The 14,905-nt window shown below is 41.1% G+C and overlaps 3 protein-coding genes across 5 annotated transcripts; 2 read left to right on the forward strand and 1 right to left on the reverse strand.

Annotated features, from left to right (window-relative positions):
- Nucleotides 1-915: 915 nt before the first annotated feature.
- Nucleotides 916-2,984, forward strand: ppp1r27b (protein phosphatase 1, regulatory subunit 27b). Its single transcript, XM_037104757.1, has 3 exons — nt 916-1,529; nt 1,650-1,800; nt 2,263-2,984. The coding sequence occupies exons 1-3, from the start codon at nt 1,313-1,315 to the stop codon at nt 2,384-2,386; spliced, it is 492 nt and encodes a 163-aa protein (XP_036960652.1). The 5' UTR covers nt 916-1,312; the 3' UTR covers nt 2,387-2,984.
- A 1,680-nt stretch (nt 2,985-4,664) lies between these two features.
- Nucleotides 4,665-9,206, reverse strand: anapc11 (APC11 anaphase promoting complex subunit 11 homolog (yeast)). 3 transcript variants are annotated; one of them, XM_037094742.1, is made up of 3 exons: nt 9,091-9,206; nt 6,833-6,950; nt 4,665-5,009 (listed from the first exon to the last, which is right to left on the reverse strand). In XM_037094742.1, exons 2-3 carry the CDS (start codon nt 6,939-6,941, stop codon nt 4,864-4,866), a joined length of 255 nt encoding a protein of 84 aa, XP_036950637.1. In that variant the 5' UTR covers nt 6,942-6,950; nt 9,091-9,206; the 3' UTR covers nt 4,665-4,863. The 3 variants fall into 3 exon arrangements, with proteins under 3 accessions (XP_036950637.1, XP_036950474.1, XP_036950550.1); XM_037094579.1 differs by lacking the exon at nt 9,091-9,206 and adding an exon at nt 8,261-8,406; XM_037094655.1 differs by lacking the exon at nt 9,091-9,206 and adding an exon at nt 7,094-7,255.
- Nucleotides 9,207-11,746: 2,540 nt separating this feature from the next.
- LOC119027525 (THO complex subunit 4-like) lies at nt 11,747-14,518 on the forward strand. The gene is made up of 6 exons (XM_037112827.1): nt 11,747-12,067; nt 12,938-13,099; nt 13,186-13,333; nt 13,426-13,492; nt 13,708-13,909; nt 14,010-14,518. The coding sequence occupies exons 1-6, from the start codon at nt 11,873-11,875 to the stop codon at nt 14,022-14,024; spliced, it is 789 nt and encodes a 262-aa protein (XP_036968722.1). The 5' UTR covers nt 11,747-11,872; the 3' UTR covers nt 14,025-14,518.
- The last annotated feature ends 387 nt before the right edge of the window (nt 14,519-14,905 follow it).

Consider the following 14,905-nt stretch of genomic DNA (forward strand, 5'->3'; position numbering starts at 1 on the left):
TATATATATATATATATATATATATATAGTCATATATATATATATATATATATATATATATATAGTCATATATATATATATATATATATATATATATATATATATATACACACACACACACACACACACACACACACAATGAATTTCAACACTATCACATACAAAGGTTTAAAGGACATCAAAATAGCCCTTCTTGACTTCCTGTTATTAATTTGATTACTGTGACCATCCAGCAGCAACTATTTAAATGAATTAATGTTGCCAAATATCTTCAGAGTATCTTGGATGTTCAGGACAAATTTCAACCCAATCCAGAGCAAAATTTGCTATTGGTGAGGTTTAGAATACACATACAAGGAATCACAAATTATTTAGCTCGGAGGGCCAAACTTCAAAATATGCATTTCTTAAAAAGTATTTGGAGAACAGCTGTAGAGTTTTGCAAGGTCTCATAAATTAATGGACGTTTCAGTAGGGACTTTTCCATGACATGAACTGGGAAAAGAGTCCACGGTAACAGCTTGAGATTTCCCTCACTTTTTCTTTCTGATCTGAGAAGCATACCAGACAATGACAGTGCTACATCCTGATTTACAAAGAGTAATAAAGAGGATGATGCAAACCGTTCAGTCTTTGGAAATGATTATCAACCATCATGTGTCTCACATCAGAGTTTAAGATAGAATATGACTGTGAAGACAGCAGCCTTCACCGACTGTTTATGTCAGTGCACTTCATGGTCAACAGCCTACACGCGGCACTTCCCCTCTCCATGTCCATGAATTTGGCATCAACACACTCCAGCAGTGAACCACTTTTATCCTGTGTAGTGTTTACTAGAAGCCTCCACCCGCCCCTCTCCCTCAGCTCCAGGGTTGCACTGCCAGGCTTGTCACCACTATCTTTAAGTGGGAAGCATCTGGGTATGTGTGGGTGACAACGGAGGCGGAGGTTACTGGCTGTCATGTCTGGAGACGTGAGCTATATCAGAGGCTTGTGACAGGCGAGTGGCAGAGATCTGACCTCAGGGCTACTCATCTTCCAAATCGCGACACTGAATCTGTGAGGTGTTGTGTCCTAAAATAGCCGGACAGAGAGTATATAGGAGCCAGAGGGGGGCTTGGCCTTCAGAGGAACAGATCCACGGTCGATACACGGGAGGACACCGGACAGCAAGCACACTTCAACTTCCTACAGGAGATCAAAAAAATCTACTTTGACTTTTAAGACCTGAGGGAAAACAAGCTTTAATCTTTGGAAGAGGGTTGCTGGAGTTGACTTTTTTTTTTTTTTTACTCCACTTCAAACCAGAATGTGCCCTGTGTCCGAGACCATGGGAATCAAAGCTTACACCCAGGACTGTGGGGTCCCAGTCAGCTGCAAGAGCTCTGCTTCTCTGAAGCCAATCCGCAGTGTGCACTTCCCTAATGATATCGTTTTCCAGGACTACATACGCCAGGGCGAGCTGGAGCGGATCGGCCGTTTTATCAGAGCCAGAAGAGTCAGCCTTCAAACCATCTACCACTCTGGTGAGAGCCGGTGACCCATTTACATCACCATGATCTAGAAAACTTCTGCAATTACAAATGTTTGCTTATTAATCCACAAACAGGATTCTGTGCTGAACGTATGGTTGTTTCTCATTGTAGGCATGGCTGCCATCCATGAGGCCGTCCTGTCTGGGAACCTGGAGTGTGTGAAGCTGCTGATCCAGTACGGAGCCGACATCCACCAGAGGGACGAGGAGGGATGGACCCCACTTCACATGGCCTGCAGTGATGGCTTCCCACACATTGCACGGTGAGCATCTGCTCTTTTCCCTCATCTAATTTTGAGTAGTCACAAACATTTCTTACAAACGGGATCAGTCCCAATTAAATTCAGTGTTACAGTTACGGACTAAGACTAAACGCTGGAATATAGAGCAACAGCAGAAAAGGTGGAGAAGAGTCAGACTAATCAAAGAGAAATATCTGCTTGTGACATATTTAGCAATAACATCTTTCAGTATGTGGCGTGTAGGAAGCAGCTGACATGTTAAACATTTTAAAGCATATACCAACACACACACACACACACACACACACACACACACACACACAGTGAGAGGTAAGAGAAGCTGGAGGAACTGCTGCATTCTTGCACCTCTTTGACCCTCCTGACACTGAAGTATGACACAAACCCGCATTGAGTTTGCCAAAGATGCAAACCAGCAAGATTTGACCTCTTTTAGTGAGCAGCATATTATTGTGTTTCTTCCAGCTACCTTCTCTCGCTGGGTGCCAACCCTGAGCTGGAGACAGACTGCGGGGAGAAGCCGGCTGACCTCATTGAACCGGACAACAAGGAGCTGCTGGAGATCTTTGGCCTGGCTGTCAATGACTGAGAAAATCTGTGTGTGAACCTGCTGCCCAGTAACATGACTGTTCTGCAGGGATGGACAGAAAGGCCACGTCAGTCCAGCAGCCTGATCTGGTGAGATGCCTCAGCTCTGGAGGTCGAAGGCTGAGGCTGTGTGGTGGAGGGAGGGCTGACGGTGCCTGCTGGCTGCTTCCTGGATGGAGTAGTTTTGCTGGTTGGGGCTGGCCTCTGATCTCAGCAGTACAGACCTACTGTATCCTGTAAAAGCTTCACGTTTTTATACCGTAGTGAACAGAGTTAATTGTCGAGTTTGTTCATTTTATTTGGCATGTCGCTGGCTGGGATTAGGAGGCTTCTGACTGTTGTGAAACCTGAAGCTGTTGTGGCCGCTCAGCTCTTCAGCACCTCTCTGACAGCTTAGACTTGCAAAACCCAAAATGCTTGTGTTGACTGCCTTACTAGAAAATGTTGATCAGATGTTTAAGCCCTGGAGTTTGTTTTTGTTTTTTTACAATCTTTGTGGACTGATTAGTTTACTTCTTAATTGACTGTGTTCATGTGTTGTTGTTTGTACAGGACTTTTTATACTTTTCAAAATAAAGTTTATCAGGTGATACCTTTTAGTGTGCCTGCCTCTTTATGTCATGGCAATGTGAGAGCAAGGCTGGTCGAAGCACCGCCGCTAACATCAGGATGACCATCACTTCCAGCTCCTGGTTGAACTCAAAGTAAACAGACCTGAGGGACTTGGGAACAATTTCACCTTTTAGCACCCTTTGACAACCATACGTCCCATCATGGTCACTCAGGTCCGCCCACCAGCTGATCCTGGTTGTTCCCAGGTCAAAGCTGAAGCACGTGGGGGATCAGGTTTTTGCAGTTGTGGCCCCAAAACTCTGCAAAGAGCGGCCTACAGATGTAAGGCTGAGCCCCACACTGCCTGATTTTAAATCTCACCTTAAAACACATTTTTATTCCTTGGCTTTTTATTCAGTTTGTGGTGCCTGTTTGCCCTTGTGTCTGTCTCAACTGGTTTTTGTGTTTTTACCGTGTTAGCCATTTCAGTTTTATTGTACAGCACTCTGGTCAGCTGTCGTTGTTTTTAAATGTGCTTTATAAATACATTTTGACTGACTGATTGAAGGTGAATCTTTCTTAAATATGAAATCTCCTGCAACATTCAGAATGGGGTCATCATAACAGATGGCCGACATGTCTCGGTTTCAACAAGTTGTTCTCCATTCTGCAGTGGCCAGCTCTCATCCTCAGGGACTCAACGTGATCACAGAGCTCCCTAAAGCAAACGTCTAACACAAAACACTGTCAGAACTGTGCTGTTTAACCGGGTTTAGCTATGTTTGGAGACAGAGAAGAAATAAGAAACAAGAAACCAGTATGTAGGAATTACTAACATCTAGTGGTGACGTCATTTCCACCAGTGGTGGCTGCTTAAAATATAAAATGCCTCCCTAAAGCCAGTGATTGGTTTGTCTGTTTTTCGGGCTACTGTTTTAACATGGTGGTGCAACAGGATGGAACACATCTTAAAGAAAACACAACGATTCATAAATTCAGGTGATGCAAATATTATTATTAATACTATAATCCATTCCTACCCCTCTCTCACTAAATCCCACGCACTGGACAAATCTTCTTTTTTTATCTTAACAATGGAACTAATGAGCATGTGCAGTGTGAAATGTGTAATTCTTGATGTCAACTCTGCAGATCATCTCATCCTTTCAGCCTTTTTTTTGGCAGTGGTTTTGCAGTCCTTCTCATCAATCTCTTTTTCAATAGCAGAAAAGATCTGAGTGACCAACAGAAAACCATCCAGCACCAAACCACAAACACAGTTGGCATCTAACTGATGAGCACAGCGGCTGAGTACTTGCTAACACATTCACTTACTAAGGTCAGAATACTGTATGCGAGTTTTGTGTTTTCAAAATCCTCCACTGTTCCAAAGAGGACAGAAACATCAACTGTTGCCATTTCAAAACCCCCAAAAGTTAGTCTGAATGGATGTATGAGCCAAAATTATCACATGGAGATTATGTACCCCACTTTCAAAGGAAAATTCTGCCTCTGATATAAAGTGCTTATTAAGTGCCTCTTGAGTCCCATTACTGGAAACACCAAACAACCTGGTTAATCTCATCAGGAAGGATTAATGTCAGAATCACTGAGCCGAACACCGAAATTCAGGTCATATCCCTCAAACCGCTGCCACAGAAGCTTCTGGACCAGTCAACCATACTGATGAAACAACATGGACCATGCAAAGCAAGTAGAATACGGCGCTTGTGATGTTGGGTTTTGTTTAATTTAAGTACATACTAAATCTTTCACAGGACAGGTTCCAAAAATCCTCTGGATTATATCTGATGGGGAAGTACAAAAAACAGTTATTTACAGCTGATATAAAAATGGAGTCCGTGAGCAGGCGACGTCTTTCTCAGTGAGTGTCTGCAGGCAGACGGCAGCGTTGCCTCCACACGCTCATTCTTTGAACTTCCACTCCTGTCTGCACATGGGGCACTGCTGCTGCACCTGCTGCGAGTTCAGCCATTTCAAGATGCAGTGCATGTGGAAACAGTGGGAGCACTGACCCCAGACCAGCGGGCAGTCATCTCCAGGCACTTTACCTGCAAAACAGGTTGAATATTACAAAAGATTAACAACAACAATTTACTGTAAGAAATACTAAGAAAAGAATATCCATCATCAAAACTCATAACTGAATACTAAATGGTAATGGACTATATATAATGCCTTCATTACTGGATGAGGACAATGTTCTAAATGTCAGGACAAGAAAGTTATTTCTTGTATATTAGAGTGCCTGTATTGAAATTTGCATCAGCTTCTGTCTCATTTTCTGTCTTTATCATTTTGTCAATCTTATTTTGTTTCAAAAAAGAGTAGTCAACCCCACGCAAACGCCTCTAGTGTGCATGTCGACAACATAAAATATGTCTTTACGACTTCTACGGTTCAGTTTTCACAAGAAATCTTCATAATGTGCAAAATTATTGATGCAAAAAGAGCAAAACAACTTGCTAAATTGTTTCCTTCGTCTCCTCAAATATGCACATGTTCAGTCTTCAGAATACAGCAGAGCATTTCTCTGTGTTTTCACATCATCACCCTGGTTTGTAGTATACAAACATGACTGCTAATTAGTCCACTGCTCTGTCTGATTAGTGTCCAACTGTAGTCATGTGTACAGTGTCTGTTACAGTAGGGTAAAAAGTAGGTTGATTTTAATAGTCTTCCAGCTTGACAGCACACTCAGTTTTTTTTTTTTTTTTAATTATCATTACTCTTTAATGAGTAACTGATGTATCTAAGGGCTAGTGTCTTGGATTTAAATGCTTGGTGGCAGGTACAGGACAGACAATATTTCAGAACATCACTGGATATGATAAAGAGTCAAGTTAAGTGCCAGGTTTATAACTGGAGTGTTAAAGTGATCTCTAAACATCATTTTGTATATGCACTGGAGAATGTTGATACTTTTAAGGGCCACTTTAAGACTTTCCTTTTTAGGCTGGCTTTTAGCTGAATTCTATCTATTTAATGTATTTTTATCATTCTTAGTTTTATGGTTTTATTATTTTGTCTTTATTTTACTGCCTCTAGTGTATCCTCAGTAAAATACATCAATGATAGTGTTTCCTCAGTTCCGCAATACCTGTATTAGTGCCTTGTTTTATTTATTACCATTTATTTATTTACTATTACTCACTCTTTTTTTTACTTATTGTGTTTTAAGTAGCTGGATACGTGTGTGTAAGAATGTGTGTGTGTGTGTGTGTGTGTGTGTGTGTGTGTGTGTGTGTGTAAAGTACTTTGTACTACATTACAATGTATGAAAAGTGCTCTATAAGTAAAGTCTAATTGATTGATCATTTTGTATAGCTTATTTAAAACAGTACTGCACATTCTATTAATAAGTTCCACTTTGTCGTCATATTAATCCTACATCACTGAAAACTCTTGTACTTGTGCAAAAATTGGCCATTTAGTTCCTCTGTCGTTTGTATTAAATAAAGTAAATGCATACTTTTGTTAAGGCTAGTTACTGTTTGATGTATGTATAATTTGATCATGACTAACTTATCTTCAAATGCAGCAAAAAAAAAATCAGTCATTCAACACATGCAGTGTAGTGATGTTAACTCTAACTATTCCTTAAAAGCCCCGTGACATAAATATTTACTCACTTCAAGCATGGAAGTCAAGTTGTTCTGCTGTTATTCTTCGGTTATCTCTTTCTCTGAGCAGCCTGTATATCCTTCTAATAATGATATTCTTCCTACTATGGTGGTTATCGTATTGAAATACAAGATTTGCGGGGAAAACGACGTACAGCGGTCCTGGTAAACATGTCCACCCGGCCAGCGAGAACAACAACCCATCCGGACACCACATGATGAGGCTAACTAACGCTGGCTCTGTCACTTACAGTCCGGGCAGCAGCCGTTGAACGGCATCCTGCAGATCCCGCAGTTTTCATCGTTGGCCACCCACAACCAGGAGGCCACCCCGTTCCACTGCCGGATCTTCACCTTCATCCTCCGAGCCTGTCGAGAGCAGAGACACTTAACACACTCCCATATGAACCGAGGCGGCTAACGTGTAACGTTAGCATGTGAGCTAATGTTGACAGATCATTTCTGGAGCTGCCTATTATTAAATATACAATATGAAACCTTTAACCATTTACCGAGCAGCGTCTCACGTCTCCTTCACTTGTCCAGCAGTTATAGTTAAGTTATAATGTTTCCGTACAGACTAGATATCATGTCATTGCCGGTATGTTGAGACACCGCTACATGCATCTAAAAGATGACCCGGGTAAATGTTTCCGTTTCTTCTTCTATTGCAATTGTGACCGACTGTGCGCTGTGATGGGAGGGCAGACGCTGCCCTCTACCGTCCATTTGGGAAAACGCGTTTTCAAGAAACACGTCTAAAAGACATCAACGTGAAAATAACATGAAATAAGAAACAAAAATATGTTAAATATACACAAATACATCCACACTGAGAAAAAACTCAAAACTCATAAATAAATATTAAATAGTAATTATTACAGGGTAGGGTTACATTTTACATATAGAATTTATTTATATATACCTAAAAGAACAATGCTAAGTCTGGCATAGTTTCTGGCTGTAATGGTAGAAAGTGGCGACATGTGAGTAGGCTACATTTTTCAGGTACTTGTACTTTGCTTTACTGATTTTTGCTTTAATTGATACGTTGAAGTTAGAATGGTGTTGTATTTATTCTGTGCAGACACAGTGAGAGATTTGGCTATTCTCAAAGCTACAATCAGACTTCAGGATTGAAATCCATTTTACAAAGAGAAGTGGTCTGATAACACTTAACTCACTTATAATAACCATCACTGATAAATGACACATTTCTAGTTAATTAAAATTCAGTTAGTAGTTCACTGATAACAATCAGTGAAATGCTTTATAAACCATTCACCAAGCTATTGTAAAGGTTTATAAACATCCGTTATCACCCGTCCAATAGATGACCACAGTATTTATTAACCATTTACAAAGTTATAGAAATTACAGGCTTAATTGCCTATAAAGCATTTCATTGTTTGTTAACAGTAAACTAACTATGAACTTGAGTTTATGTAACTAAAATGGTGGTTAAAAATGATAAAATGATGGTTATCAAAAAGTGTGATACCACTGATACCACTCTGAAAATAAGCCCCATATGCAAAATCTTACTTAAAAGAAAGTATGCAGGTACACTCTGCTTTGTAACCTGTGTGTGACTGGCTGCAGGTGTGTTTGGCTGACTGAAAGGTGACTGAGGGTGCTTCTCATTTCACCTAAGTTGCTTCCATCTTTCCCTTACTTGCCTCCTTTCCTTGCATCTCTGTCCCGCCCACTGAGGATTTATGGAGAGAAGGAAAAGTGGAAAAGAAAGGAGACAAGCAAATCTGACGCATTGTCACTTGAAGTGACATCCGTTTCTGATTCAGGCTGTAGCTGATCACAGTTGGGTCTGCTGTCAGTCGGCTTAACAGCTGTGGAGTCGTCAGATGGATTGATGGCAAAAATTTCATCACCTGTATACACCGATCAGGCATTACACCATGACAACTGACAGGTGAAGTGAATAACACTGATTATCTCTTCAGCATGGCACCTGTTAGTGGGTGGGACATATCAGGCAGCTAGTGAACATGTTGTCATCAAAGTTGATGTGTTAGAAGCAGGAAAAATGGGCAAGTGTAACTATTTGAGCAAGTTTGTTAAGGGCCACATTGTGATGGCTAGACCACTGGGTCATAGCATCTCCAAAACTGCAGCTCTTGTGAGGTGTTTCCAGTCTGCAGTGGTCAGTACCAAAGGTGGTCCAAGGAAGGAACAGTGGTGAACCGGCGACAGGGCCGGCCAACACTCACTGATGCATGTGGGGAGTGAAGGCTGGCCTGTGTGGTCCAATCCAACAGACGAGCTACAAATGCTCAAACTGAAAGGTGTCAGAATACATAGTGCATTGCAGTTTGCTGCGCATGGAGCTGCATAGCCAAAGACCAGTCAGAGTGCCCTTACTGACCCCTGTCCATTGCCGAAAGTGAGCATCAGAACTGGACCACGGAGCAATAGAAGAAGGTGGTCGGGTCTGGTGAACCATATTTTCTTTTACATCACGTGGATGGCTGGGTGCTTGTGCTTCGCTTACCTGGGGAACACGTGGCACCAGGATGCACTATGGAAAGTAGGCAAGCCAGCGGAGTCAGTATGATGTTCTCCTGGGAAACCTTGGGTCCTGCCATCCATGTGGATGTTACTTTGACACATACCACCTTCTTAAGCAGTGTTACAGACCATGGGAAGACCTTTCATTGGAATGGTATTCCCTGATGGCTGAGGCCTCTTTCAGCAGGATAATGCGCTGTGCCACAAAGCCAAAATGGTTCAGGAATGGTTTGAGCACAATAATGAGTCTGAAGTCTTTGAAGGCTGATCTCTGGGGACACACAACAGCCGGATCTGTAACTGCTTTTCTGTCTGGTTTTGTGGTTTATAGTAGTTCAGTTTTTGTTCCATTCTCGTTATCTCTCATTAGACATGTCGGGATGTGATGCACCTGCTGATATCCTGATTACTCTTTTTTTTTTTTTTTTTTTTTTACAAACCCACAACCTTAAAGTTCAAACTGCACCTGTGATTTGCTGTCTGTAACCTGTTTAACAAACAGCTGCACGTGAATAACAAGCTGCAGTCTGTGTGTGAACTGTATATTTATACTGTGTATTGTGTATTTATACTGTGTACTGTATATTCATCCCATGAACTGTGTATTTAATACTGCATATTGTGCATTTATACTGTGTACTGTGTATTTATACCTTGAACTGAGTATTTAATAATTTGAACTGTGTTTAGACTGTGTTCTGTGTATACATACCATAAACTGTGTATTTGATACTGCATATTTTGCATTTATACTGTGTATTTATACTGTGCACTGTGTATTTGATACTGCATATTGTGCATTTATCGTGTGTACTGTGTATTTTTTTACTGTGGACTGTGTCTGCTTGGAGGCACAGAATGTATTTATATATTTATTCATTACTTGCCTCTATTTTCAGTGATATTCTGATTGTGAAATCATCATTTAATAACTCATAATGTGATTATGATGTCACTGGCAGCTAACATTAGGCTAAATGTTCCAGGGAAAACTGATGCTGAGGACTGATCAGCCTCATGTGTTTTAAACAGACCATGAAAAGAAAAATGTTTCTGTTTTCTTACTTTTGTTTTAACTCGCCTGTGTACCAGAAAACAAACTTCACTCCCATCATGTTGTGATCAGTCTGATCCGCTACGGCATCCAATCAATACTAGAGGGGGCGTGTCGGACGGTGAAAGACTTATGTGAAGGAAGTTTATTTATATATATGTCTTTTGCTGTGTCTAAATTCTGGGCCTGCATCCTTCAGAGGCCACATTTAAAGGCCGACTATGTCACAATGTTGCGCGAAGACTGTCCCAATTCAAAGGCTCCTCCAAATGCACCCCACAAATGTGGCCTTCTTTGTCCTCTTTTTGGAAGACGCACGGCTACTGTCCTTTGTGGCCTCACATATCCCAAGATTCTTTGCGTGCCCAAAAAAGAAGAAAGAAAGATGGAAAATGGCGACACTGTGTGGTGTAGATCGTCACTTTCGTGGGCCTGGGTGGCAGAAATTGTAATATAAGCGTAAAACATCAACAACATGCTCCAAAGGCAAGACCATCCCATTTAACAACAATTGACACGGTTGACAAGGTCTCTCCAAAGCACTCGCCTTTGAGGACTGCAAAGGCTGGGTCCTTCGAAGGATGCAGCCCTGAATTGAAACACAGCATTTGGTTTCAGTGCATCCTCGCTCCTCGGAGCACAAATTAAAGAATTGGGATGGCCAAGATGGCCGACAGGAACGACTTGCTGTTCAAGAGAGGAGCGGGGAAACGATGAATTAGAGAAATGAGAAGTACCCATAGGCTGACAATTGCTGTGTGTCAATTCAGGGTCTACATCCTTTGTAGGACCTGGCCTTTGAGGTCTTGGAAGGCGAGTCCTGAATGGAGACACAGCAACTGTAAGCTATAGATCCTTCTTTATCTGTAAGTTGATTAGTCAATACGTGTGTCAGATATTTAAGATAGAAGAGTTCAACAATTCTATCAGTGTGAGAAAAATGAGAAAGCTAGTTTTATTTTAAATGTAGCCTACAACATTGTTACTTTCTCAGTCTTGATCATCATCACATTAAAAAAAAAAAAAAAAGATTAAATAAAAAAAAAAAACGTGTTAAAAAAAAGGCTCTAGTATAATTCCAATCAACACTGGGTTCTTAAACTCATATATTTATACTTGTTTGCTTATATCTTCGTTTCTCAGAATGGGGGTTTTCTCCTTACAAATTCTTAAATCAACTCTTACCTGCCAGCACATCATTTTTTATCCTTTCACTATTCTTATGTATTCTATAATTTTTTTTAGTTGGCATATTTATTTCCTTTTTTCTTATATTGCTTTTAAATATAGTACCAGTGCTTTTCATACTTTCAGTCTTTACGTGTTTTCATGCCTCCTCGCTGCAAAACAGTATCAGTACTGCACTTGCTAGTAGAGTCCACAGTGACACTTATACTACTCCAGATGTAACATTGTTCATTTTTATTGTTTTTTATTACATTTTTCAGAACACATCATAATTCGTTCCTCAGCTCCTACCAACAGGCTTCTCAGCTCTGTGTTTTTTTTAGTTGAAAACCTGTTTTATCCAATAAAGTTTTATTGAGAAAAAGGGGGCGGGACTTATTTATAATCGTCACTTCTGCGAACTACGCATGTTCCGCTGGTTTCAACGTCACCGCGCCACGAGAGACCAGCTGATAAACAGTCGAGTCTCACCGCCGAAAGTTCTTTGTTCATTTTTCACACTCAGCTCCAAGCTAAAGCTACCATGATGTCTGATAAGATGAACATGTCTCTGGACGACATCATCAAGCTGAACAAGAAAGGAGGCAGCGGCCGAGGAGGAGGATCGTCCAGGCAGGGTGGAAGTTCGGGTCGGGCCGGTGGATCGTCGAGGCCGGTGCGGAGTCGACAGAACAACTTCAACCGCGAGAGGAACAACAGATCCACACCATACACCAGGGTATGCAAGAGAAGCAGCTGAACGATACACGGGAAAGGAATTAACACGGTGAAATGTTTTATAAGCCTGTCTTCGTAGCTTATCGGTCGTTGCTAACATTACGTGACAATGGACTTCCCCTAACTGTTGTTAATGCCGTAAACAGAAACACGGAAGAAGCTAGAAACCCTGAATGAACACAAAGAAATGTTCCGTGAACACCGTAAGATAGAATAACTCCTCAGCCGTGGGAAGCGTTCCACTTTGTACGAGCGGCACCGACCCGAAACACTGTTTCAGTGAAGACGGCGTCTTAAAACATGGCCTCGTGTGACTGGCCCGGATGGATTTTCGCTCAACAACATGGCTGCTTCTGTGTCTGAGGATACTCTTTCGCAAGTTGTCCCTTTTGAGTTGTCAGGTGAAGAGGATCAGCCACTTGGCGCCAGTGTCCTTTCTCATATAAATTATCATACATTTTAAATATCCTTTGTGTTATGTTTTGAGATGAAACGTAAATCTGAAATGGCCACAGAGAGAGAAAGCCGTTGCTTCAACAAACCCTAAAGTTTTTGAAGGACAATAAGGACTGTTTGAATTTGCTCGAACTTTCTTCATCATGGACGTTTGTCCCTGAAGAAAAGCCACCTTTTTAAAAAAATTAAAAAAAATAAAATAAAAATAGTTTAAAGTGGAACCCTCACCTCTCCACTCCCATGGTATCATCTGAACAAGCCTCCAGGCGGGACCACTTCAGTGCTTCACATGTCACACTTATGTTTTGGTCAAGTATTATCTACCTGATCACCACTTCTACTATTGTGTTGTTTAAATGTTTCCCTGGGCACATGGAACTTAAATCCAGAATTGTCTCTTGTTGCCTCCTCGCAGCCCAGAGAGTTACCAGACAAATGGCAGCATGATATGTTTGAAGAGCAAGAGCACCCTGGTGGACACAGAGGACTGAGTGCAGGAGCAGAGCGAAGCGTGGAAGACAGTGGCAAGCTGCTGGTTTCCAATCTGGACTTTGGTGTCTCTGACACAGATATTAAGGTACGTTTATTTACTGAACCCCTTGAATCCCTGTAGGTAGCGTCATTGGTTGTAATCATGGCTGATGATTTTCCTTTCCTCCCCAGGAGTTGTTTGCAGAGTTTGGCGAACTAAAGAAGGCATCTGTACACTACGACCGGTCTGGCCGCAGCAAAGGGAGTGCAGATGTTCACTTTGGAAATAAGGCGGATGCACTCAAAGCCATGAAGCACTATAACGGTGTTCCACTTGATGGTGAGGTTTCTGTTCTCATTCTACAACAGCACGTAGTACTGTAGTGCCTTTTTTTAAAAAGAAGTATTAAATGTTTTATTTGATGTTTTTAGGCCGTCCCATGAAAGTCCAGCAAGTGGTCTCAGACGGCGACACGCAGAGTAGACAATCCACACAAAGGTAGGTCATGTTCGAGCGGGATGCACCTGAATGCAGGCCTGTAATCTTGAGTTTGGGGAAGATATGTGATTGTGAACTGACCTGAATTGACAGGCATTAATAAACTGAGCTTGGGGTCACAGCATGTACATGCTAGCATTCGGAGGTTGTTAGGTCACTTTAACGTGAACATAATATGGTTTTATCTAAAACGTCTGGTCTTCTCATTTCTGCAGTTCAAACAGGGGTTTTGACCGTAGCAGGCTTGGGCAAGCTAAATTCGAAAGGAGTGAACGAAGCGAAAGGAGCGAACGGAGGCAAGGTAGCGGCGGGGGAGGTTTCAGAGGACGGGGAAGGGGAAGAGGACGGGGAAGTGGTAACAGACCCCAGCTTTCTGCCGAGGAGCTGGATGCCCAGTTGGATGCTTACAATGCCAAGGTATGTACTCAGGCTGCATATCATTATTTCACTCTGTTTTTGGGACATGCTGTGAACAGTTATTGGTCATTTCATAATGATTTTTATATTTCCGTTTCAGATGGACACCAGTTAGAAGAACTCAGAGGATACTGCTCCCTTCTTTTTTGTCTTTTTTTTTTTTTTTTTTTTAAAGAAAAAATCTGGTCAATCAAATCTGATGTATCAGATCTTTTTACACTTGTGTTTTGAAGCCATTTTACTGTATGGACCATTCTGTTTTTAATATTTTCAGATATCTTTGAAGCCATGTTTTCTGTTTATGTTTTAAGTTGAGGATTTTTCTCCTAGACCACCAGCTCCTCCCCTCCCCCATTTTTTTAAAATCACATAAATGGTTTGACAGACTGTTTAATGTATTAATTATTGTAGTAATAGTACAGTCATTTGGTATTGTATACTTGACATATGGGCATATTTCAAAGAGTTTTGTACATAAATGATTATACTGAATCGTCTCTCTGGTGTTTGCATTTAGCAGTTTCTCTTCCCGAGACTGAAAAGTGTCATTGCTCTTCACTGTGACAGTATTTGCATTTTAGAAATGAATGAAATCCAAATGTGACTAAATCAAACAGAATTGTGCCGTATTTTTGCTTCGGTGTATATTTGCTAATATTTTTTAATGATATTACAAAAGTCAACCTTTGCTACTCAGATGTGTTAAGCTGGAACAAAAAAGTACTACTGAAGCCCAGTTAAATGAGAGGCTATTTTGATGAATTGTGGCCACAAGCAGCAATTGCTGGATAAAGATAAATGATTAATTATGTGGAAGTGATGGAACCAAACTAATCTACTCAAGTTTTGCACTCAAGTGCATTTTTGAGGTACTTGTGCTTGAGCATTTCCTATTTGCTAGTTTAAGCTTCAACTCTACAACATTTTGGAAGTGAATATTACTTTCTTGCTTATTTGATAGTTTTAGTAATTAGATACTTTATGGATTGTGTTCTG

The sequence above is a fragment of the Acanthopagrus latus genome, chromosome 1 (genome assembly GCF_904848185.1).
Source record: "Acanthopagrus latus isolate v.2019 chromosome 1, fAcaLat1.1, whole genome shotgun sequence".
Classification (NCBI taxonomy): domain Eukaryota; kingdom Metazoa; phylum Chordata; class Actinopteri; order Spariformes; family Sparidae; genus Acanthopagrus; species Acanthopagrus latus.

Coding starts and splice junctions, on each gene's coding strand:
- ppp1r27b (XM_037104757.1), top strand. CDS start 1,313: ATGTGCCCTGTGTCCGAGACCATGGGAATCAAAGCTTACACCCAGGAC. Junction 1,530..1,649: donor TCAAACCATCTACCACTCTG/GTGAGAGCCGGT, acceptor TTCTCATTGTAG/GCATGGCTGCCATCCATGAG. Junction 1,801..2,262: donor GGCTTCCCACACATTGCACG/GTGAGCATCTGC, acceptor TGTTTCTTCCAG/CTACCTTCTCTCGCTGGGTG.
- anapc11 (XM_037094579.1), bottom strand. CDS start 8,368: ATGTCACTTCAAGTGACAATGCGTCAGATTTGCTTGTCTCCTTTCTTT. Junction 6,951..8,260: donor CAGAGATGCAAGGAAAGGAG/GCAAGTAAGGGA, acceptor TGCTCTCGACAG/GCTCGGAGGATGAAGGTGAA. Junction 5,010..6,832: donor CAACGGCTGCTGCCCGGACT/GTAAGTGACAGA, acceptor CCTGTTTTGCAG/GTAAAGTGCCTGGAGATGAC.
- LOC119027525 (XM_037112827.1), top strand. CDS start 11,873: ATGATGTCTGATAAGATGAACATGTCTCTGGACGACATCATCAAGCTG. Junction 12,068..12,937: donor GATCCACACCATACACCAGG/GTATGCAAGAGA, acceptor GCCTCCTCGCAG/CCCAGAGAGTTACCAGACAA. Junction 13,493..13,707: donor AGTAGACAATCCACACAAAG/GTAGGTCATGTT, acceptor TCATTTCTGCAG/TTCAAACAGGGGTTTTGACC.